General features: G+C 35.7%; 2 protein-coding genes, 1 long non-coding RNA gene and 2 pseudogenes across 4 annotated transcripts; all 5 read right to left on the reverse strand.

The window, feature by feature from the left end:
• Positions 1–3,894: 3,894 nt before the first annotated feature.
• Positions 3,895–6,425, reverse strand: LOC147551216 (uncharacterized; annotated as a pseudogene).
• On the reverse strand, positions 5,200–5,687 carry LOC147551217 (uncharacterized). The gene is made up of 2 exons (XR_015237959.1): positions 5,576–5,687; positions 5,200–5,468 (listed from the first exon to the last, which is right to left on the reverse strand). It is a non-coding gene; the product is annotated as an uncharacterized LOC147551217 (long non-coding RNA).
• Positions 6,426–13,965: 7,540 nt separating the features above from the next.
• Positions 13,966–15,000, reverse strand: LOC147551218 (protein ELF4-LIKE 3 pseudogene; annotated as a pseudogene). The gene is made up of 2 exons (XR_015237866.1): positions 14,898–15,000; positions 13,966–14,546 (listed from the first exon to the last, which is right to left on the reverse strand). The product of XR_015237866.1 is annotated as a protein ELF4-LIKE 3 pseudogene (transcript).
• A 2,660-nt stretch (positions 15,001–17,660) lies between these two features.
• On the reverse strand, positions 17,661–19,835 carry LOC147551219 (heavy metal-associated isoprenylated plant protein 32-like). The gene is made up of 4 exons (XM_086668535.1): positions 19,772–19,835; positions 19,561–19,605; positions 18,890–18,920; positions 17,661–18,778 (listed from the first exon to the last, which is right to left on the reverse strand). The coding sequence occupies exons 1-4, from the start codon at positions 19,799–19,801 to the stop codon at positions 17,661–17,663; spliced, it is 1,224 nt and encodes a 407-aa protein (XP_086524661.1). The 5' UTR covers positions 19,802–19,835.
• An 834-nt stretch (positions 19,836–20,669) lies between these two features.
• Positions 20,670–22,915, reverse strand: LOC147551220 (R3H domain protein). Its single transcript, XM_086671114.1, has 7 exons — positions 22,655–22,915; positions 22,395–22,465; positions 22,001–22,109; positions 21,761–21,843; positions 21,463–21,621; positions 21,165–21,266; positions 20,670–20,960 (listed from the first exon to the last, which is right to left on the reverse strand). Exons 1-7 carry the CDS (start codon positions 22,710–22,712, stop codon positions 20,799–20,801), a joined length of 744 nt encoding a protein of 247 aa, XP_086527240.1. The 5' UTR covers positions 22,713–22,915; the 3' UTR covers positions 20,670–20,798.
• Between the last annotated feature and the right edge of the window lie 1,708 nt (positions 22,916–24,623).

Genomic DNA, 24,623 nt, shown 5'->3' on the forward strand with positions numbered 1-24,623 from the left:
AACAAAAGAATTATATCACTCTCCCATGGAGTGCCCTACTGACCTCGAGGTACGGGTATGAGATCATGCTCACCTGAAGGCCGCATGTGCCCTACTCCCCACGCCCATCCCCATCTAGATTCTGCCCCCCCCCCCCCCCCCCCCCCCCCCCCCATCCCCATCTAGATTCTGCCCGCCCCCCCCCCCCCCCCCCCCCCCCCCCGACTTCATCCTTCACTACTCCTTGTTAGATTCATCAAACTAGGTTTCAGATGCCCTTTATATATCATTATTATGCCCCGCCAAAATCCCAGTCGAGATCATGAGAGCATACGTTTAAAGTCGGGATATGTAACAATCATGACTCTTCTATTATTGATTGGTCGCTTGACACTTATTAATCGATAGTTTCTTTCTTTTGATTATATTATCTTTTTAAGCCCGTTCATCAAGCTATTTTTCTCTTCTTCAACAAAAAAAAAAGAAAAAAAAAAGCTATATTTCTTTTGCATTGTAGGTTTTAATTTTTGTATCACAATGTACAATATTTTGTACTTTCCGTCTCTTACATTGTTATTGTTTATATTTGTAATTGTATTTTAGCCGACCATACAAGAAAACAAACAGACAAGATAGATACATCATGTTAGTATGTACGGAAAAATCTTTAATCTTCATGAGTGAGCGGGTGCTCTTTTTAGTTTATCATTATAGGCAACAAAAGCAAAGTAATAGACAGTTCAATTAATCTAACTAATCATAATTAAAGTAACTTAGTTATTCAGTTTTATTATTAATTTTTCAATACAAAAAATTGAAAAATAAAAGGACAGCCTAGATTTGCAATCAGGTTCCCTACTTCCCCGCCATTGCCCATTTGGTGGAATTAAAAGGTAGTACTAAAGATTGTTAGATTCCCTTAACTCACATATTATTTGCTTAATTATCCTTTTTCTTTTTGTTTGTTTCCCCTATTATCCTGTATCCTAAATATTATCTTGACCCAAAAAACAAAACAAAACATGATCTATCAATATAAACATTCATCTTATAGAAAACATGATCTTTTAATATAAACAATCATCTTATAGATTTGATTTAATGTTAAGCCTGTAGTAATTTCATGATTCATAGTTATGTTTTATTTTCTCATGAATCAACAGGATCTTGCACTAGAAGAAGTCCATACATATGATTGAATAAAATAACATTAATAATCACATAGGATCACATACCTCTTTCTCCTTGCAAATAGGTAAATAAGAATAGAATAAGAAGAAGATAAATCTAATAGCCCTTCCTTCAGAGTAGACACAAAAACAATAGTAGTCAAGGTAGTCTTCACCTCTCTCCCTTTGTTAGCAATTGAAAATGGGTTTCACAATTTTTGTTTTGCTTGCTTAGTGAGAGGTGGGACTCCCCTACCTTTATAAAGAAAAACTAAATCTCCCAAATCCCTGCCCATTATGGGAAATGGAGAATAGAGGGGATGCACCAACCAATAGTGTACTGCCAACTCACCAAGCAGTTAAACTTAATCAGGTAACCAAATATATACTTGGTAAAACTTTTATCTCATTCCACTTTTGCAACAACAAAAATCCAGCCAATAAAATATTGATTGTATATGACCAAATATAGTTTATTTAAATAGGGAGAAAATATAAAACTAATTTGGTTACTATTTAAATAAAATATCTTACATTCTCCCACTTGGTCAATACAAACATAGTTAGTTTTAGAAAACGACTGGATTTCCAGATTTAAAAAACAGGTGGCCACCCTGAAGTTAAAAAATACCAATTTGTTGCATTAGCGTTTTCTGAGATCATTCCTGAAGACCTTCACCCAAATCGAATAATACCACTAGCAACGGATCATGAAGACACAACACATTCATTTTGATGCAAGGGTCGTTCCATGGTCTCAATGTTAGTACCATCAATCTTTTCGAGCCATCCTTATACTTTACGGTGGTTATTAATATGGTGCATTTTGGGCAACACAACTTATTAATGTGTTCCCATATCGTCCAAACTTCATGCAACAACATGTGCATGTCATCTTGATATTTTACAGCGTCCGCTATGTGAATAACCATCACCAACTATCCAAGATGAAGGCTTTTGAAACATGGTGCCCTATCATGTTCAGCCTAAGTTACATCTAGAGCTTGTATGAAGCTCATTGGGCTACAACTTTATGTTTGTAATGCACGTGCAAAAATTTATTCATAATGCATTCATGTAATTGTGTCAGAAGGATAACATTTTATTTGAATCATAATTATAACTACTCCTACAAATAAACTCAAATAAATGACTCTACAACTCCCATGAGTGATACTAGCTCCTTATAAATCTTAGGTGGAAGCCCTTTAGTTAATGGGTCTGCAACCATAAGTTGAGTAGAGATGTGGGGAATGACAATGAGACCTTCTCGAACCTTATCTCTAACATAGAGATATTTGATCATGATGTACTTGCTTCTCTTAGACGGATTATCGTTCTCCACAAATCTCACAACAGCAGCATTATCGCAAAAAATCTTCATCGGCTTGTGAATTGAGTCTACTATAGACAATTCACTAATAAAGTTCTTCAACCATATGGCATGTTGAGTAGCCTCAAAACAAGCAACATATTCTGCTTCCATAGTTGATGATGTAATCAGTGATTGTTTCGCACTCCTCCAAGATATTGCTCCTCCAGCGAGCATGAAAATATAACCTGAAGTAGATTTCAGACTATCTTTACAACCTGCAAAGTCTGAATCAGAATATCCATAAGCCTCCAAGTCACCAGAATTTCTATACACGAGCATGTAGTCCTTTGTTCTTTGCAGGTACCTAAGAACCTTCTTAACTGCCTTCCAGTGTATTACTCCAGGATTCTTTTGAAATCTTCCAAGCATTCCAACTATAAAACCAATATCGGGTCTAGTGCAAATCATCAAATACATCAAACTGCCAACAGCTGACGCATATTCGGTGGGGTCAACTTGGCGTCTTTCAATCTCATTTTTGGGACATTGTTGTTGGCTGAAAACATCTCCCTTCACAACTGGTACATCTCCAGGTGCACAATTCTGCATTCCAAATCTATTTAGAATTTTATCAATGTAAGCTCTTTGAGACAAACCTAGTACACCAGCATTTCTATCCCTTTGAATTTTAATTCCAAGAACGTATGAAGCATTCCCCAAATCTTTCATATCAAAACTTTTTGACAAAAAATGTTTGGTATCGTGTAACAAGTGGATGTCATTGCTGGCTAAGAGAATGTCATCTACGTATAACACTAGTAAGATGAATCGGCTCCCACTGATCTTAAGGTATATACACCTATCCATAGGATTTTCCTTAAAACCAAAAGCTGTCACTACTTGATCAAACTTCAAGTACCATTGCCGAGAGGCTTGCTTTAACCCATATATCGACTTCTTCAACTTACAGGCTAACTGATCTTTACCCTTTTCTTGAAATCCATCAGCTTGCTCCATGTAAATATCTTCGTTTAGATCTCCATTTAGAAAAGCAGTTTTGACGTCCATTTGATGGAGTTCTAGATTGGAATGTGCTACCAAGGCCAATATAATTCTTAGAGAATCTTTCTTCGAGACCGGAGAGAATGTTTCTGAGTAATCAATTCCCTCTCTTTGGTTGTATCCTTTGGCAACCAGCCTAGCCTTGTACCTTTCCACATTTCCTTCTGCGTCACGTTTCGTCTTGAACACCCATTTGCATCCGACCATCTTAGCACCATTTGGTAATGGTCGAAGTTCCCAGACATCATTCCGGTTCATAGATTCAAATTCTTCTTTCATAGCTTGCATCCATTCTTTCGAATGGTTACCATTCATAGCTTCTGAAAAGTTTGATGGATCATCTACATCAAGAATATCTCCTGTAGTCATTTAGGTTTGATAATCATCAGATATTGCTGATCTTCTTTCCCTATTGGATCTCCTTAACGGCATAGGCTCATTGACAGGTGCAGCTACTGGTTCTGGTGTAACTACAGGTTCCAGCTCAGGTGCAACAACTTCAGGCGCAATAACTTCAGGTGCAATAACTTGAGGTGCAACGACTGTAATCGGTGTATCTTCAACGACTCGGGGAAGATCAACTAAGATAGTAGGTAAAACTGCACGTGATTCCACCACAGTTTCTTCAAATTTTGATCTTCTATGGTTTGGGCTCCCACTGTTTTGCTCAAACTCTAAAAATTTGGCATTATTCGACTCTACAATCTGGGTAGTCCTTGTAGGACAATAAAATCTAAAACCCTTGGATCTTTCTGGATATCCTACAAAACGACATGTTATGGTACGCGGATCTAACTTTCGAATGTCCGGATTATAAAGTCTCGCTTCTGCTGGACAACCCCAAACTCGTAGATGATTCAGACTTGGTTTCCTTCCAGTCCAAAGTTCAAATGGGGTTTTTGGCACAGCTTTACTGGGAACTCTATTAAGTATGTAAACAGCTGTTTTCAATGCCTCACCCCAGAAACTCTCTGGTAAATCGGAATGACTCATCATACTTCGAACCATGTTCTGATATGTCCTGTTCCTCCTTTCTGCAACCCCATTTTGCTCTGGTGTACCCGGAGTTGTATACTGAGGAACAATACCTTGTTCACGAAGGTATTCGACGAAATTCCCGTGATTCACACCATCTTGATCTGCTCTCCCATAATACTCTCCGCCACGGTCAGAACGAACAACCTTGATCTTGCGATCTAATTGTTTTTCTACCTCCACGTGATAGAGCTTAAAGGTTTTCAAAGCCTCATGTTTATGATGAATAAGGTACACATACGCGTACCTAGAAAAATCATCAATGAATGAGATAAAGTAACGCTGGCCACCACGAGAGGGAGTTGGAAAAGGTCCACATATATCTGTGTGAATAAGTTCCAAAAGACCACAACTCCTAGTTGCAGTAAGTTTTCTATGTTTTGTCAATTTCCTTTTGATGCACTCAATAAAGTATGAAAGTCACTAAAGTCCAATGCACCAAGTACTCCTTCAACAACTAACTTTTGAAGACGTTCTTTAGATATATGACCTAATCGTTTATGCCATAACATAGAAGAATTTTCTTTAAGGAATGATCTTTTAATACCAAAAGATGAAGAAGCAGCAGAATCTACTGATAAACATAATGATGAAGCAAAACAGGCATCTAGAGATAGTTTATATAAACGATCAACCATAGTACCAAAACCAATATTTTTCTTATTCAGTCTAATAGAAACTGTATCATCTTCAAACAAAAAACCAAAACCAGCTGAGTCTAACTTGGAAACAGAAATTAAATTCCGCCTTATTCTAGGCACAAAAAATGTGTCCTTTAATTCTAAAATAAAACCTCCATCTAAAACTAGTCGATAAGTTCCAACTGCTTCTACTCTTGCAGGTTTAGCACCCGAGTCTGCCAGCCATACTTTTTCCTCATCCCTGGCTTCCCGCTTGCTGATGAACCCCTGCAATGAATTCGTAATATGAACAGAAGAACCAGAATCAACCCACCAAGTATTTGAAGGAACATCAACTAAATTTGCTTCAAAACAAACAAGTGCTAGGTTACTACCTCCTTTCTTATTCAACCATGCTTTGTATTTGTAGCAATTCTTTTTCATATGCCCTTTCTTATGGCAGAAAAAACATTCTATCTCTTCTAGTTTTTGATTATTTGCTTTAGCCTGTGGTAGAGTTAGAACTCTGACCTGTTTCCAGTTTTTTGTGAGTTATTTTCTTGGTGTTTTTCTTCTTAAAAAATCTTTTACCCTTACCGTGTATAGCTAAGTTTGCATGTTCAACCCTTCCTTGCTTAAGTCGTTCTTCTTCCACAACACAGTGGGCAATCAACTCACTCACATCCCATTTACGATCCTGTGCATTATAATTCACTTTGAAAGTATCAAATGAGCGGGGAAGAGAAGCAATAGCCTAATGCACAAGAAAATCATCTTCAAGAGGCATCCCCAACTCTCTAAGAGAAAGAACAATGTTGGAAAATTTCAGAATATGTTCACGAATATTACCCTAGCCATCATATTTGATAGAAGTCAATTTAGTCAGATAACTATACTGTAGTGCCTTAGTAGACCCAACAAACTGTTTTTCAATTTCTGTCATCAGTTCTTTTGCAGTATTCTTAGTTGGAATACCACCTCGAATGGTATCTCCTAAGGAGGACTTGATAATCATGATTGCCATCCTGTTAGCTCTTTCCCATTTTGAGTGTTTCAACTTAACAGAATCCGGAGAATCATCCGTGGGAACATCAGGCATATCCTGAGTAAGAGCGAGATCATACTCCATCACACCCAAAACAATGTCAAGCTGTGACTTCCATGTGGTGAAATTCGAGCCATTGAGTGGCTCAATACCAGTCAAATGACGTTGAATGATTGACCCATCCATAACTATTTTACCAAATAATTAAATACAACATTAGTCTAACATGCATAATATAAAATATCATATCACATGCTTAAACTTAATATTTAACCATTAATAATTTATTTCGGTCTTAGGGTTAAGCCGAATTAATCAGAGTATCACAGATACCTGTATAATAATTTATTACTCTGCAGGACAGCAAATACATCTTTAGAGTACACCTTTGGGCGGTACTTATTAATTGCTAATTGCTTCCCTAATCGTGACAATAATCACAAGTAGAACTAGACTTATACACTTTGAGTCAATACAGATACTTCGACACCTTTAGGCAGAGGGTTATCCATATTTTGTCAAAATATATAACTATTCTACTCCATCCAGTCCACACGAAAATCAAGACACCTTTGGGCAAGACTATGAAATTAATGTTTATGGATGCAAACTTGTGATCTTAATAGTTAAAAGAAAAAACCATAATCAGAAAAATTACAATTTTAATAAGTCAGTCACCTTTGGGCAAGACCGTTACTTATTTAAGTCGTAATTCTTATGAGGACCACTTTAGTTGTCCTTCCTAAACCCTAATAGGATAGACTTGGTTTACATATATAGAAGAGAAAAAACAAGTTACTGTTTTGAAAAAGTTTCTCAACTATTAAATATTTGATTGTCTTTATTTATCAAATGAATGATTTATTTCCTGTTGTTATAAAAGTTGGCTTTTTCAAATATTATTTCTTGGGCCAGAGGTGCCTCTAGTTTATTTTATACCTTCTAAATAAGTTATGAATTAAAAGGTGCCTCTAGTTGATCTTGTACTTCCTAAATAAGTTATAAATTAAAAGGTGCCTTAAATAAGTTATGAATCAAAATGTGTCTTTAGTTGACTTATTTGGCTATTGCAACCTTTACCGTGTTCATCTCTTAGCTGCTTTACTTTTCTAGCATTTTTTCAAAATAAGTAAAATTATAAAATAGGAAAAATTAAGTTATTCTTCCATAAATAGTGTTCTGTTATTTTGTCATTATTTATTATTATACTAACTGGATAAAATTATAAAAGAAACTAATATCCATGGTAAAATATAAAAATCTAAATCTCTTAATCAAAAATTATTTAGTTGGTTATAACCAATAAAATAAAAAAAAAACATAATCTAAAACATAATCTTGATCTAGTGCGGTTCACAATACAAATCTGACTTTAATTATTTAGTCCTCTGGATTTACGTAATGGACTTAGATTTGTTAACATTGATTTGGAAAAGTTTGACATGAATTAATAAAACATGTTCTAACAGAACCTTGGTAACTCAATTTAGTCAAACAGAAGTTCCGTCACATGATTAATAGGTAGTGACTATTTTATTTATATTTAATTCAAATCTAATTTAATTATAAAATGAACTTAAACTAGGGCAAAACTCAAGCTCTTGATACCACAGTAGTAATTTCATGATTCATAGTTATGTTTTATTTTCTCATGAATCAACAGGATCTTGCACTAGAAGAAGTCCATACATATGATTGAATAAAATAACATTAATAATCACATAGGATCACATACCTCTTTCTCCTTGCAAATAGGTAAATAAGAATAGAATAAGAAGAAGATAAATCCAATAGCCCTTCCTTCAGAGTAGACACAAAAACAATAGTAGTCAAGGTAGTCTTCACCTTTCTCCCTTTGTTAGCAATTGAAAATGGGTTTCACAATTTTTGTTTTGCTTGCTTAGTGAGAGGTGGGACTCCCCTACCTTTATAAAGAAAAACTAAATCTCCCAAATCCCTGCCCATTATGGGAAATGGAGAATAGAGGGGATGCACCAACCAATAGTGTACTGCCAACTCACCAAGCAGTTAAACTTAATCAGGTAACCAAATATATACTTGGTAAAACTTTTATCTCATTCCACTTTTGCAACAACAAAAATCCAGCCAATAAAATATTGATTGTATATGACCAAATATAGTTTATTTAAATAGGGAGAAAATATAAAACTAATTTGGTTACTATTTAAATAAAATATCTTACAAAGCCTGCTAAAATTATAAACTCAGAACTATATTATTTATTTGTTCACTAAATTGGCTTTTTATGAGGTGGATTAATGTTACTAGTTAAGAAAATATTGGGTCAATTTTGTGGTAAGTTTATGGTGTTAATAAATAAGTTAGTGGGATTAATGGATAAGTTAGTGCGATCATGTTAGTAGTGGTCATAGTTAGTGGGTAGAACTCTTGGTCTATAAATAGACTAGTCTTTGTGGTTAATCAAAATCAAGAAGTAATTCAATTAAGTTTAATTCCTTCTTCAATCTTCTTTGTTTGTGCAAAATTAGTTTCTTTTATCATCCGAAAATTAAAGTCTTTTTAATTTCCAGCATTTGGTATCAGAGCTAGGAATATTGTGTGATTACTAACCTAATTGCAGAATGAACAGGTCAATCCAACCTCAACTTCCAAATGAAAGCATTATTTGGCTTCCAGGAAATTTAGGAGTTGTGGAATTTGGGTATGTAGAAACAGTTGATCGGGTAGCACATGAAGCTCTCTCTCTCAAGTTCAAAAAGATGGTTTGAGAGAGAACGGAAAGAATGACAAGAAGGTATTGTTCTTTCTTTATCAAGTTGATGATGAGATTGTTTTCGAGAAAATTTCGAAAGCTGAAGCAACTGAAGAAGTGTGAGATTTGTTGCAAAGATCCTACAAGGGTGATGAGAAGGTAAAAAATGCAAAGTTGCAGACTTTACGACGTGAATTTAAATTTCTTCATATGATTAACTCTGAAAATATTTCAAATTATTTTTCTAGAGTTCAATCTATTGTCGTTTTGACTATGTTGTTGCTGCAACTGAGGAAGGTAAAGACCTCTCAACTATGTCAGTTGAAGGTTTAATGAGTTCATTACGTTCCCATGAACACAGATGAACCAGAGAGCTGCTGGAGGGTCTATAGAACAAGTTTTTCGAAGCAAAGTGACTCTATTTGAAAATGGTGGTTCCAGTGGTGAAGAAAACCATGGTAAGGAATCTAGAAAAATTAGAAGGTATAGATGTTCTCGTTGTAATAAATTAGGGCATTATAAATGTGACACCCCATGCCTTAGCAGTTGCCGATATTGTCCTCCCTTTGTTCACCACCACGCACAGGTGGTATGAAGTTTTGTTCTTGGCCAGGACTCCAGGAGTCCCCCCAAAAGGTCTTGGTACTTACTAAGCGTCAGCGTACACCTATAACTCAGGCTCTAAACACTCTCGTGAGCGATGTAGGATTATTACAATCCCCACACCCTCAGCGAAGAGTCGTCCTCAGCTCTGATACCAAATTGTGACACCCCAGGCCCTAGCAGTTGCTGATATTATCCTCCCTTTGTCCACCATCACACACAGGTAGTGTGAGGTTTTGTTCTTGGTCAGGACTCCAGGAGTCCCCCCAAAAGGCCTACGTACTTACTAAACGCCAGCTTACATCTATAGCTCAGGCTCTGGACACTCTCGTGAGAAATGTGGAACTATTACAATTTTTTGTCAGATTTCTTCCTAACGTGTAATTTTAGTTCCATATTTTGCCCTTTTCTTCTTCTTATCTTCATTTGTCATGATGAATATTTTGGCAAAATGGAAAATAATGAAATATATTTGTCACACAAAACAATAAAGAAATGTTAGAGAAAGAAAGAGGGGGAACCGGTCGGACATTCTACAACTTCCCGCACTGGCGATAACCATATCTAGTTTCTTCGACTTTAGTCTACTCATAAGAACGTGAACAAAATCCGATCTATGTTGTTATTTTTCTTCTATGGATCATCTGAAACGCTAGAGATTCTGCTAATGAACCACGTTGGAAGATGTAAAAATAATCTCACAGACTTCGATTTTCAGGAGACCCTTTAATTTAACTAATGAATCTGTATGATTGAAATCTTTCAAAAAGTCTATAGATTCGCATCGATAAGGGAATATAAACAAATGACCTAATATCGATGGAGTTGTGTACTTAATTGATTGTGATGAATTTAATTCGATGCTTATTAGTGAGGTCTTGTTCTTGGTAACAGTATACCATGGTGATGATGAAAAAGATGATGACGACGATGATGAAAATGATGAAGATGAAGAAATGAAGATCGGAAGTAGAAGATTCTCTCACCGTCTCGGATTTTGATGATTACCGAGTTACGTCTCCATCTTTCTCTATTTAATATTTCTTCTCTTTTTCTAACAAGTATATATTTTTTTTCCCATTAATTACAAAATACAAAAGAAGGCAAAAATAAGAGAGGGCAAATTTGGAAGTGAAATTATACGTCATTAAAAATATGATAAAAAAGTGGTTTAAAGGGTCAGTGGCGTAGTCGAGATTTTGGAGCCCGGTGCCAAATTTATTCTGGGGGCCCTTCTTATGATGTGAGATCTAAAAAATACATGCGACATAATAAATGAATATTTAAATAGTTTGTCCGAAGAATTTTTCCATAAATATCATGAATTACATATGTTTATGTAAAAAAAACATACTACTATCTCAATTATTATACTGGCCTTTTATTTAGGCCGCGGCTTTGAGGAATAATAAAAAATCTCTGGGGCATAAAGACTTTGTCAATCGAAATTGACTTAAAGACCATATTTATGATTTTGCCCAATAATTTATGAAGTTGATTATTGACCCTTAATCTTCATTTCCTTATTCACCTTACCTCAACCTCTCAATTTAAGACCATCACAACTTCCAGCCACCGTGACAACTTCCGACCACCCTCACGATCGTCATTTTCAACTACTTCTCTCCCCTGTTTCTTTTCTTTTCCCTCTCTTTCTCTCTCTAAAAACTGATCTTCTGTGAAGAAGGGGAGACCAGTACATCCATTGTGAAGTAGTATACTTTGGATTCGACTCCACTTGGAAGCTACCGTCTGTGGTTTCGTTAAAGTGAAGAAGTAGTTGGTTCTAGGGTTTAACCTAGCGTGAAATGAAAGAAGGAAATGGCACTAGGGTTTAATCTAGGGTAAAATTGAAGAACAAATTGGTACTAAGGTTTAACCTAGTAGTCAATTTGTTGCCACCTTCTGAACACAAAATGGCTAGTTAGGGAGAAAAAATGTTGAGAGAGAATGTAGAGAGGTGAAAGTGCACTTACCAATTCATTAGCAATGACCCTGAAACTGCTAACCTACACCCGTCTAGTAACCTCTATTAACTCTTCTTCAACTTCAATATCCCTGGTAGTTTGGATTCTTTATAGGGCAAATTAATTTATTTTTTTGTCTTCTTAACATGAAGAGATTAATTTTTAGAGAGTGAAAAGAAGAGAGAGAGAGAGGAAGAAGATTATGATGAAAATGGTGGTGGTAGTTGTGGTGGAGAAGGTGATAGAGAAGATGAAAGTTAGGGACCAATGTTTGATAAAGTTAATTTTTGGATTAAAAAATAAAATTCTCCCGAGAACGTACAACAAAACATGAATTCCTTAGAGAATTTTATTCCCCGGAGATTATTCTTTATTCCCCAAAGCCGCGGCCTTTATTTATTAAATGGGGGCGCCTACAGAAGTTGGAACTATGAAAACATTATAATGTTATGGGTGCCTATAGAATCTGAAACTGTAAAACTTAAATAAAAACAATCTAAAGTTGTGAGAACTAAAGAATACATGAAATTTCTTCAGTGGGCCCGACCCTTCTTATGATCTTAGAACTAAAAAATACATGCGACGTAATAGATGAATATTTAAATAGTTTGTCCGAAGAATTTTTTTCATAAAATATCATGAAATACATATGTTGATGTAAGAAAAATACTACTATCTCAATTATTACACTGGCTTTTTATTTAGTAAATGGGGGCGCCTACAGAAGCTGGAACTATGAAAACATTATAATGTTACGAGTGCCTATAGAATTTGAAAGTATAAAACTTAAATAAAAACAATATAAGGTTCTGACAGCGCTTTGGGGAAAGCAAAATAGTTTCCGGGGTGTGAAGACTTGGTCAAAAATTGGTCAATTTTGTTTGACAATTTTATTTAGGGGGAAAGCAAAATAACTTCTCCACCTCAGCTCTCTCTCTCTCCACCTCACTTCTCTCTCACTGCCACCTCATGTATTCGCCACCTCATCGTCTTCACCGGTGAAGGTCGCCGACCGGCCAATTTCCGGCCGGCGACCCCGAAAACTATTTAGCTTTCCCCAAAGCGCTGGGCCTTCTGAACTTGGGACCTTTTACGTGTGGGACTTGATTCAGACCAACTAAGCTACGTATAATACTAGTAAAGAAAAGAAATTGACAGGTACTGTAGAAGTTCTTTCTCACAGCCAAAGATGAGGCCCCTAGGTAGAGGGAGGCCGGTGCCACCGCACCGACTGCACCCCCTCACCAACGCCCCTTTAGAGGGTCATCTTATAAGCTGGTCATCTTTGAGGGTATATTTTAAGATAAATGGAATTAACCAAACAAAAGAAAAAACAAGTACTGATCCACCAACAAAAATATCTTTATTGTATACGAGAGAGAGATGGAGAGAGATGGAGAGAGAATGGAGAGAGAATGAGTTATTAGAAAGAGAAAGAGGTGATGAGATCAGCAAAGATAAATGATTCTATTACATGACATTTATTGCAAAAAAGATCAGAAAGAAAGGGGAACAAAATAAGTATGATGAAGAATCTGGTTGAAGAAAAAGATAATAATAATAAGCATTTCATTTTCAGTTTCAATCTAAAAAAAGAACCTTTGGGGGGCAGGGTTCTTTGTCCTGATCTAGAGAGAGAAATTGGGAGGTAACTGTCATTGTACATCTCTCTATATCTACCTGTCTCCTGAACACTTGTGCTTTGTTTATTCTTATTTATTTTATCTTTTTACATTTTTTTGTTTGTTTGCAATCAAGATCCCAGCTGAAACCAATCAAACACATATTTCAAATTGATGAGCTAAAAAGACAAGTCAAAAAGCTTTGATCTGCCATTCTTTCTCAATCTCTAGTATAGAAGTAAATCCAAAATGTTACCCTAGAAATTACTACCTTTCTTTCACTAGGAGGCCCCAATGCATCTTCACCAAAAACTACCCTCCTATGATATGATATCTTCCAATATAAATTAATAAGTTGGGGAAAATACAAATTAATAAGTTGCGGAAAATTAAGTCGTTTCATATTCTTATTTTTCTTTTAGGATTACGTATTTATTACAAATAAAACTATTAAAATAAAGAGATCTTATCTTGATCCAGAATAACAAGAAATAAATGATACACTTATAATTATTTCCTTAGAGCTGAAAAATGATGAATATTGAAATCAGATCTACGAACTCCTCACCCAAAAAAAAGTTTTTAAGGAGGTGGAAGGACAAAACATCAGTCTTAGTAGTTATCGATATGGTTCTCTTTTTCGAAATTTATGTCCAAATTTAATGGGCTTATTAAGAATTTCACAAACAACTAATATAATCTGAGGGTCTTCTTACGAACTAATGTATAATCCTTGACCAACATAGGCGAGGGACTAAGGGTACAAAACCCTTGATACCTCCAAACTTTAAGAAACATAATCTAAAACAATATATTTGGAGAAAAAAACAATTCTTGTTCTAAATGAAATTAGAGTACATGGAGTTACAATGTGAGCAAATTAGAATCATTATTTCTAACGAAAACTAAAACATTGATCTATTGATAACACACAAAGAGTTACATGATCTTCCTCAATGTATTAAAAATTAGTGATGGAGTTCTTCTTCAAGTGAATTCTTGATTGAATTAAACTCAATTACCACCCCCATTTCTATTTCTTTTCTGACCAAGCTTTTCATGATCTGATCTAATTGTACCACCACCTGAATCTCCTTCTGATGAAACTTCCATTGATTTAGTGAAAGAAGTTGAAAGATCTCCATAAAGATCAACAACTCTTCTTATATTGTTGTTGAGTTCTCTAATTAAACCCACATTTCTACTTAAATTATGAGGGATTTTAGATTCATGGTTTTGATTGATCTCATTGATAAGTACTCTATTTTGATCTAAAATATTTTGAACTTGAACAAAACTTTTTTGAAATGTTTGTAACACTTTTCCATCAACTTGGGTTCCATTACCAATTCCTGAAAATGTACTTCCTTCCATTTTTCACAATTAACAAATCCCCTGAATCCAAAACAACACAAATTCATCAATTCAGAGCGAGAGAGAGAGAGGTGATAGAAAGGAAAACATAATAATCTAAGGGAGTGTTTGGCAACAACACTAATTACTATATGATTTGAATCAATAATTCCCACTGTTACTCAGAAGAAACAGATTTGAGAAGCAAGTTAGGTGAAATCAGAACTAGGGTTATTAAGGAAAAAAAAAATCAAATTACATCACCAAAATCTTGAAAGTTTAAAGAATCATCAAAAAACATAATGATTGATTCATATCCTTTAAACCCATATAATAGATGAGAGAGAAACAAACATACATATGTAAATTTAGAGAGAGAGAGAGAGAGAGTACCAGTGAAAGGCGACAATCTTGAGAATTAAGAGTTTCAAGAGGCGTTAGAGAGAGGGAGAGAGAGAATCGATGATGGGTATGAACAAAAGTGGGCAATAATTTGGAATTAGTTTGGAAGAAGAAGAAGAAGAGTAGAAAGCAGAATCATACAAACACCGAAATGTGAAGAAAGAAACTAAAAAAAACAGGACCCACCCCTTTTGTTGTTTAACTTCTACTTTTTTTAGTTTTTTTTCTTCTCTCAATTTATTAATCTTGATTAATGAATGAGTTTTCAAATCTTAAACTAATTAAACATTCGAATCTTAATTCACTTTACTTTTGTTTGCTGATTTCACAAGGAGACACATTGAACTAGATTTGTTCTACTATTTTTAATGGTAGTTTTGTGGACCCTACACAACAAAAATGATTTGGCCACCAATATTCGAACTCAAATAAAGTCCAACACTTATCTGCATTTTCGTCGTGTCTAAAACCCAAGCTGAATAGATACATGTTTTGTGCACATAAGAAATTATTTATGTGACTACCTAAAGTGCTACCGGATAAGCTAAGTTTTAAGCTCATATTGTACTAAAGATTCTAGACAATGTTGAGTAGACGAGGGGCTTGCCATGTAGGCGTGTCAATTTGGACTTTTTGTTGTTTTGGCGTCATTTTCGATGTTCTAAGTTTAGTAGTTAACGATATTGTCTCACTTTTGCCACCCAAATTCGAATCCAACGAAACCCACTTAAAATCAAAGAGTTAAACTAATCAATAGAATCAATACATAAAAGAGTTAATCCATGTGGTAAAACTGTCCATAGGGATGCAGAGTATTTGAAAATACACACACTGGTCCTAAGGGCATTCGACTTGAGCCCGTGGGACACCCAATTGAGCTAGGTGGCCACTTCACTGCTTTCGTCCAAATTAACGGATTATAAAACTCGAAAACTTAGAACTAAACTAACCGCCAATAGAAATTTCCCATTCATTTCCCAACTGGTGATACATAATACACAATGGCTTCTTTTAGTTCAATCATTTTTTGTGGGTCGGGTAAAGATATAATAGAAACTGACCTAAATTCTGAACGCATAAGCGGGTTAGTTATTTATGGAGGAGGTTCAATATTGGTATCAAAGCCAAATATCCATAGGCACATTAGACCTCTTTAGCCGAGAAAACAAATACGAGGGACTAATGAGAAAAATACAAGAACCAAGAAAGAAGTTCATTTGAGTTTATGTTTCTCCAAATTTTAGTAATTTGATACATCTTCAACAAAAAAAAATAATTTGATACCTATTAATTTTTACAACTACAAAAACTGCAACTTCATGAAGGAGAAATAGTGAAAAGAAGGAAGCTAGTGATTGACTAGGATGGTTAAATGAAACCTCCACCTTACAATCAAGTTGTCAATTTTTTTTTGTTGAAAAATCAAGTTGTCAATTGAAAATCCCTAACCTTTTTCAACCTAAAATCACCAAAATAATTACCCTATACCACTATCATTTTTCTTATTATACAGTACTATACTAGTATTGAATAACATATCATACTAAATTACAAACATATGTATTTGATCAGGATAATATATCATCTATCACACCACTCCCACACTCAACAATTTTTGGCCTTGGTTTGTTTACTTGCTATTTGTTTTTTTTTATGTTGAAAACTTGCTATTTGTTGGTTTTCGAAAAATTGATATGGTTTAGTTGGAATCCAATATTCATATTATATGAATCTAACCCTAGTTTTCCACCAGTTCTACCTTAACTAAAAATTCTTGGAACAAATGTAAAGAGCAAAAGAGTGGCCACATAAAGACCTATTTGCACTATCTTATAAGTACTATTCATTTTTATCAAAATAAAAATGACTTGAAAAGTTGAGATTAGCTTACAGATTTAAAGTTTATGGTTTAGCTTAATAATAAAACTTATCTTTGTGTAGATTGGGTTTGAAAAAGTCTGGTGGAATACCACAAGTAAAGTCGTTTCGAATGATAATTGGGGTTGAAAGGCGTCAACCTTATTAGTAAAGATGTTTACTCTAATTTTTAAGAATATCTTAGTTCTAACTTTATTGTCGAAATTTAGATAGTCAGGTAGTGTTTTGGCACAAAATTTGTAGAACTTATGTAATATACCATTGTTCTATCAACTAATGTTATTTCAAATAAACATTTGTCGAAACATGCCTATATACAACAACAACTCTTGTCAAACGAACGAGACTGGTGTAGAAGATATTAATTTTGAGAAATATGGTCGAAAACCAACACATGCTAGCATCTAGTCAGAAGTAAGACTTCCTAAATGAACAACTCAACCCGCTTTTGAGTGTTTGATTAATCAAGTTAGCTACCTCATGACTCTTCATACACTTGGGATGATCCCATCTCTTTACGTTCATTGTCAATTAGTTTTAGTTAGATTGTATACAACAACAACAACAAACAAGAAATAAATGGGGAAAGACTTCTCTACTCATTACCTCTTTCTTATTATGTTTCCAACTTCACATATACATATTAACACAAGACACTCCTCACAACTCACAAGTAGCTACAACCCTCTCTACACTTTCCATCTCCAAAACACCACTCCTTTCCCCTATCTTACAACACAATCTCTTTGCTATCTCTAACCTACTATGTACTATCACCTCTAATTAGCTTATCTTATAACTAAAACCTAACTTCTAACTTCACAAAGAAAACAAAAATCACCCCCAAAAAAGCAAACTTTCCTAATAAAAGATTTCTCACATAACATTGCAACTAGTGGTGTTGTCATCACTGAAATAATGTGTGTAGGGATCTGCCACCGGTGGAGGGTAGTATGAAACCGCCGGAGGCGGCCGGGCATACATCATTGAGTGGAATCCTTCATTCCCATTACCATGCATCATACTTGCTCCTGCTGTCATGTATGGTGGCATCTCATGCCCTTGATAGTACCCGGCACCGCCCGGATTCTTGGCTGCCGATGGTAGGCCTTGTACTGCAGGAATCTGACCCACCTGTCTCATCATCATCTGACCCATATTCTCACCACCACCACAACCTTCTAAAGCATCATCTATGTTATTAATTCTTCCTTGATACATCATATTATTCATATCATTCATTACTTTACCACCACATTCGTTCTTACTTCCACGGCCACCCTTCTTACCGCCCTTCTTACCACTCTTAGCACCACCACCGCCACCACCATTTTTACCATCTTTGTCCCCACTTTTACCAATTTGAGTTTGTTTCCCCCCATTATACTTTTCATCCCCACCACTACCACTCTTGTTATTATCCATAGAAAGCCCTTCCAACATGGCATTTAACATCTCCCCATTTCCACCACCACCACTAATACCTCCTTTACCATTAACCATCATGGGTTTCATCTTGCTCAGAGGTTGAGGAGGTTGAGGAGGTTGAACAAAATCGTCATCATCATCACCATAATCATCCTCATCCTCATCATAATCATCCTCAGGCAAGTTAAATTTAATTGTTTTTTTGTCAGGTTTGAAAGGAGGTAACTTCATGTCTTTCAATTGAGGCAAGTTCAAATCTTTCAGCCCTTTCAGCTGTTGTATTTGCTTCTCACCACCACCACCACCACCACCCTTGTGTTGGCCTTTCCCACCTTTCTGTTGACTTTTGTTATCTTTTCCACCACCACCAGCACTCTTCCCTGCTTTATCAATTTGGATATTCTTGAACTGGTTACTGAATTGAATTTGGTTGTTGTTTAAACACTTTTGACCACCACCCCAAATCTCAGCATGTTTCCCCAGCTTCTTAATAAGTATATTTGGATCAACATTTCCTAAAACTGTAACCTTCCCCTGTTCTGAATCTACTGTAACTTTATAAACCCCTGTAATCAAATCATATTGAGACAAAGTTTAGGATTCAATTCTAATTCTAAAAGAGAGGAAAGGAATTCCAGTACATGAAATCAGTAAGGGAATCTGAAAAAACAGAAGACCTTCAATTTTGTGCAATAGTTTTTTCACTTTGTGCTTACCAGTGGCGTGGCCGAGAATTTGGGGGCCCGGTGCGAAAAAAATATTTGAGGCCCTTTCTCCACTGATATCAAAACGTAAATTCTTTTCACACATTATACGTTTAGTAATTATCTCTTAAGAAACTAAGTTCGATAAGAAAAAAAGTTTAACTCCTTCCGTGAAGTTGAATACTTATTCTAAGTTGTGTATTTTTTCATCCCAAATACTTCTATGCAAAAACCATACACATTTGACAACACTCCTTCCACGAAAAGATAGAAAAATAAGTATTCGACTTCATAAACATACAAACTAAACTAATAGTTTATCACTTTATCCATAACTTAATACCATAAATAATAGTTGTTATTTTTTTGTGAAGAAAATAGTTGTTGTTAGAAACAGTTGGAGATAATAACGAGTTCATAAAATAAACAAAAAGTGACTGTTGGGTGGATTGAACTTGAGAACTCTTTGTTAACACTCAAGAGGTTTACCAATTCAGCTACATCACCATCTTGTTTCATTGTGTACTGCTAAATTAATATAACTAATCGGAATTTAAGTGGCCCCTATCTCTATAAGAAAATTATGTGGTTTGAGGGGGGCCCGGTGCGACGGCACCAGTCGCACCCCCTCAAACACGCCCCTGGTGCTTACATCCATCACAGTGTATGTTCACTTTGAGAGCACAAGTCTGCAAGTAGAGTGATACAACAAAATATCAATTAGAGTTAGTTTTTTGAGAGAGAGAGAGAGAGAAGTGAAGATCTTGAGTTGAAAACAAGAAAAGCCTCCACAAATAAATACCCCAAATAAAGATATGGAAGAAGAAGAAGAATAGAACATGCAAGAGGGAATACCCGAATCTTCAAGATCTCTTCTCTACTCATATCTTCCCAAGTCAGACAGTAGGAGAACAATAAGAAATGATTGGAGATAAGGGTTTTGGAGTAGTAGTTCACAACAAGGGGTTTAGAAGAGAGAGAATGATAGTGACTGTTTACACTTCAAAGTTTCAAAGGCGGTGAGTAGATGGTTAAACTTCTCTCCATCCTTCTGTTTCCTCTATTTCAGGGTGCCTGTTTTGTCTTCTAGAAGAATAGGAGAGACTCATAGTGGTAGATTTGGTTCCAATAATAATCCCATAAAAAACTAATCTAGTAATTGACCATTCATCTTTAAGTTCATTGATTATAAGTTTTCAAGTACAAAATTTCCTACCAATTTTATCAGATTTTCTACCTTTTTTTAGATATCAAATTCCTAATGCAGCCGAACTGGGACGAACCTACCCGAATTGGGCTGCATACCCGAATTGGGCTGCAATAGTGCCGCGCTGGCCGACACTAGCCTGAACCCCAGTCTGGCCTGAGATTGCTAAACCCAGGTTAGCCCTGGGCTCAACTGTCGGGGCCATAGCAGAGTGGCCCACCGGGTTCAGATTGAAGTCTAGCCCGGGCTAGCAGCTAGCCTGGTCCGTAATCCATGCGGGCCGGTCGGGACCAATAAGCACCACTAATCCTGGTAATTCCATTCCATTTGTCACGCCAATCATAGCTGGCCTAGTGTTAAACAGAGAAACACATGGGAAAATAAAATAACCATGGAAATAAAGATGTAAACACTTCAACACTACCAAATACTAAGTGATTTGAAAAGCTGGACCCTGTGAAGAAAATTGTTTATCCAGGGGGAGGGGCTCAAATATTGAGAGCATTGCTTAATAGATACATTCATACAACTAATTGAACTTAAAGATGAACAAATTGAAGCATTTTTTTTTTTTTAAATTTGATTGAGTATGAAATCGTATCCAGTCTTGCATAAATAACAACATCCTGATTAGCTTAACTTAAGTTTATAACATATAGACAAACTCTTTTTGAATCACCATATTCCTTGCTTGCACATTTTCAGGAAATGGGATAGAGTTATATTTGGAAGCTCTGAAGTGCCAGACCTCTTCTTCTCGATTGTCGTCATCTTCGATGATTTTCCCTTTTTCACCTCTTTCGAACTTGCTATAGTTACCGATACCAAGTCGTAAAACTGTTTCAAAATGTTCAAAACTATGTCACATTTTGATGGTATAAATATTGGTCTGCAGTTGTTGTAACCACATTTTCTAAGCCGTTGCAACATAAGCGATGAGCTATATATATATATATATATATATATATATATATATATATAGAGAGAGAGAGAGAGAGAGAGAGAGAGAGAGTCGGTCTCCAAGTGTAACGAGAAGGTTACCTCACAGACGCCGTGCAACAACAATCGGTGGAAAGGGTCTTGAACTTGAAGTACAAGTACTTCGTCATCTCCACTATCCGTGATGAATGAACGTATGCATTTCTGCAAAAAAGTAAATATTGTAAAGAGAGCATAGACATGCGGAAGTACTTAAAGTTGAACATACTTGGAACGTGTTAGCTTTCCCTAAATATTGTTTGACCAACAAGAAAGATCCATTCCTCCAATAAAACATGTTTCGTTTAAACCAAATCTACAAAACCAAAACACTTGCTTTGGATGTTTCGACTAGATTTACCTCGTATCCTTCAATAAGTTCGGAAAGGAAGCTACGCCTAAGTGCCTCTCTCGTTCGGCAATCTATTCTGTACCACGCATTCTGTGCAGCTAGCTTATCAGCATCAACATGACCTTTCCTCTTTGTAGAGGAACCAGCTAGGGGTCTAATCAGGCTAGCCTACACACGAAAAGGGAACAACATACCATAAGATTTGGAGCGTCTAATTTGAACAACAAAACCAACGCAGTCATATCATTTCATTTCTTTTCTCTACCCAAAATGCAATCTTCTATTACTGAAAACAAAAACAACAAACCTCTTTATCCATGTCAATATTCCTAAACGTGTCCCATTCTCCCACATTTGTCATCGAAAATGCCGATAGAGGTACATCATCACCTATCACGACGAAAGATACATTGAATCGGTAAGCCTAGAAATCATAAACCCCCAAAGTATAACATTGAAATGGAAAGAAAAGTTCGAAGAGTAATTAATAAAAAGGAAATCAAGTGATACAAGATGATATAAATTGCTTCTCAAAGTAAACTATTACCCCATGGAGGTGGAGCGAAAAGGCCCCTAATTTCATCTGCATTTAAACGGGGAACAAGTTCCATTAATAAACGATCGTTTAACCATCTGCGGGACCGACGATTACTAACCTGCAAAGAGTGAGTTTATCGAAAAAGTCATATTCCAACTTCATTGTGATATTTAGACCCTTCACAATAGAAGAAGCAAAAAAAATTTCTATATGAGATGGTAAAATTGAAGGAATACTAGAAGTCTTTAATACTAACTTCATTTTAACCTAACAAGAATATAAACCCAAATTGAACAAATTTCCACAGTTTTGGAGGAACAAAGTTACTACATTTTTTAACCCAAATTTCACTTAACAATTCAGATCTATTAATGAACTAATAATAACAAAGTGAGAAGTTTACTGTTCCAGCCAAGCTTTCGAGAATGTCAATTTTCTTCTCAAGTAACCTTCCTCTAGATTTTAGAGTTTCCCCTGAAAATTGACATACCGACTCACAATCAAATCTAGGGTTTTCATAGAATCAATGAAACTGAAATGCATCAAACGAATTTGAGATTAACTGTTCCTAATACAAAATACCCAAGTATGAAAAACCATCAAACAAACAAAATAAAAAGTGATTGAATCATTTAAGGGTTTGAAACCCTAAAAAGTTAGTACCTTTTGGTAGGTCAAACATGGAAGAGGAAAGGAGAACATCTACTTCTGAAGTCGCCATGATATCAAAGACTAATTATCTTCTTCGACTACTAGATTTTCTGGGTCTGTGTTGAGAGATTGAGGTGATTTTAGAGAGAGAAAGAGATTGGGGGAAAATGGAGGTGGGTTGTTCTTGAAGAAGGTAAAAAAAGGAGTAGAATTTTGGTAGAAAGAAAGAATATCCAAATTGACGCCTATAAGATTCTATCGTCTCCTCCTTATGACACGTAACTTGCTGAACTTCATCATCAACTTTCATGTCTTGGGCTCTCAAATTGATTAAATACTCTTTGGCCCACTATGAGTAGGCCCATACTAATTCTGAATGGGCCGAATTCACTATAAGCCTACTTAGTGAATCCTTTGTTTCAAGTCCAGACCCCAATAAAGGCTTCCTAGGGCAACTCTTCCACAACCCAAGTATGGTCAAATAAAGGGTCCTTTATTATTGATGTCAGCTGGACCGGGCTGGGCTGGGTCGGGCTCTCATCTCGCTAGTGTGATGACCAAGCATAGCAGTTATTGATATTGTCTCTGTTTTTATCGTTTAAACCTAATTCTGTAGATTCAAGATTTTGCTCATGGAGAAGGCTCCACAGGCCCATCCAATAGTCTCGACACTTACTAAGGTTGAATACGTACTTATAGCGAGTTGCCGAGGCCTGAAACGTTCTCTCAAGCCAGGTGGTATTATCAAATTTCAGACTCGATATAACCAGGCCTAAGCATCAATATGCAAGAAATGGAAGAATTATTTAGAAGCAGCGGGTTATTTGATATTCTTAACATCCCGGCTTCGATATCTATCAAACGACTAGTTTTGGAGGTTAAAGTGTCAAAATCCATAAACACGGTTTTGGGTGTTTATAATAACTATAATGCTAGACTAACAGTCTCTTAGACCGCCGCATCCTACACAGCTGACAACAATTTCACCATTCTTTCTTGTGTTTTCAAACTCGGAAATTTTAAAACTCAAAATTAACACATAGGCAGTCTAGGATGTGGTTGGTTTAGATTTATTCTTCTGATAAGCATTAGATATGAGATCTATCAATGAGAAAATGGAAATTGTGATGACCAAAATAAGAAAACAAGATACATAAAAGGAACAAATTAAAAGCAAAACAAGGGTCCATTATGAAAGCAGAGTATATAGGAATAAAGAAAGAAAGTTGACCAATATTTTATTGGGAGATCGAATTCGATGAAGTCTTTGTAAGGGTTCCAACAGATCTAGAACCATTTTCTTTTTTGACTTCTTCTACTTCATATAAAAATAATAGATTCCTTCCATAGAAGAAGAAGAAGATTGATGTGAAAGAGAGCTGCTTTTCGAGGTTCGAAAGGTTGAGACACATTTTTTAGAGCCTTCAATAGTCTCTTCAAGGTGTCCCAATATGTATTTATATTATAACATGTAAAACTGTCAAGAATCGGCTCCGTTTGCATTTTTCCTTTTTGGGCAAACAATGGTTTAGGGTGTGGACAACTTTATCATGCCTAAAGAGTACCATTTGGAGATTAATTAGTGGTTCACCTTGTCAATTAAAAGGTTATTAGGTCAACAACTAGTAGTCGTTGGTAGTGCATCTGCTTCGCAATATAGAGGTCTCACGTTCTATCTCGTGGAAGTGCAAATTCAGGAATTACTGAACTTGATTATAAATAAAGTAGTTAGATAGACTTTAGACCAGTAGTTTAGTTGGGCTACTGGTCTTTTTCTACAAGCGTTTAATTTCGGCAGTGATCGAACTTATCACGTCGTATTGTTTATCAATGTCTTTGTAAAGCCGAAAAAATAGAATAAAAAAGTATTAGACCATATTTTGTTTTAAAATGGAGTTGCAAAGATCACAAACTCTATTGTCCAGATGATTTAAGATAATCGAACACCTCATAATTAACACCAAGACTAAAGTTACTGGTC

Source organism: Eschscholzia californica, unplaced genomic scaffold (assembly GCF_041429995.1).
Source record: "Eschscholzia californica isolate CP2 unplaced genomic scaffold, dmEscCali1.0.p SCAF_3, whole genome shotgun sequence".
NCBI classification, from domain to species: domain Eukaryota; kingdom Viridiplantae; phylum Streptophyta; class Magnoliopsida; order Ranunculales; family Papaveraceae; genus Eschscholzia; species Eschscholzia californica.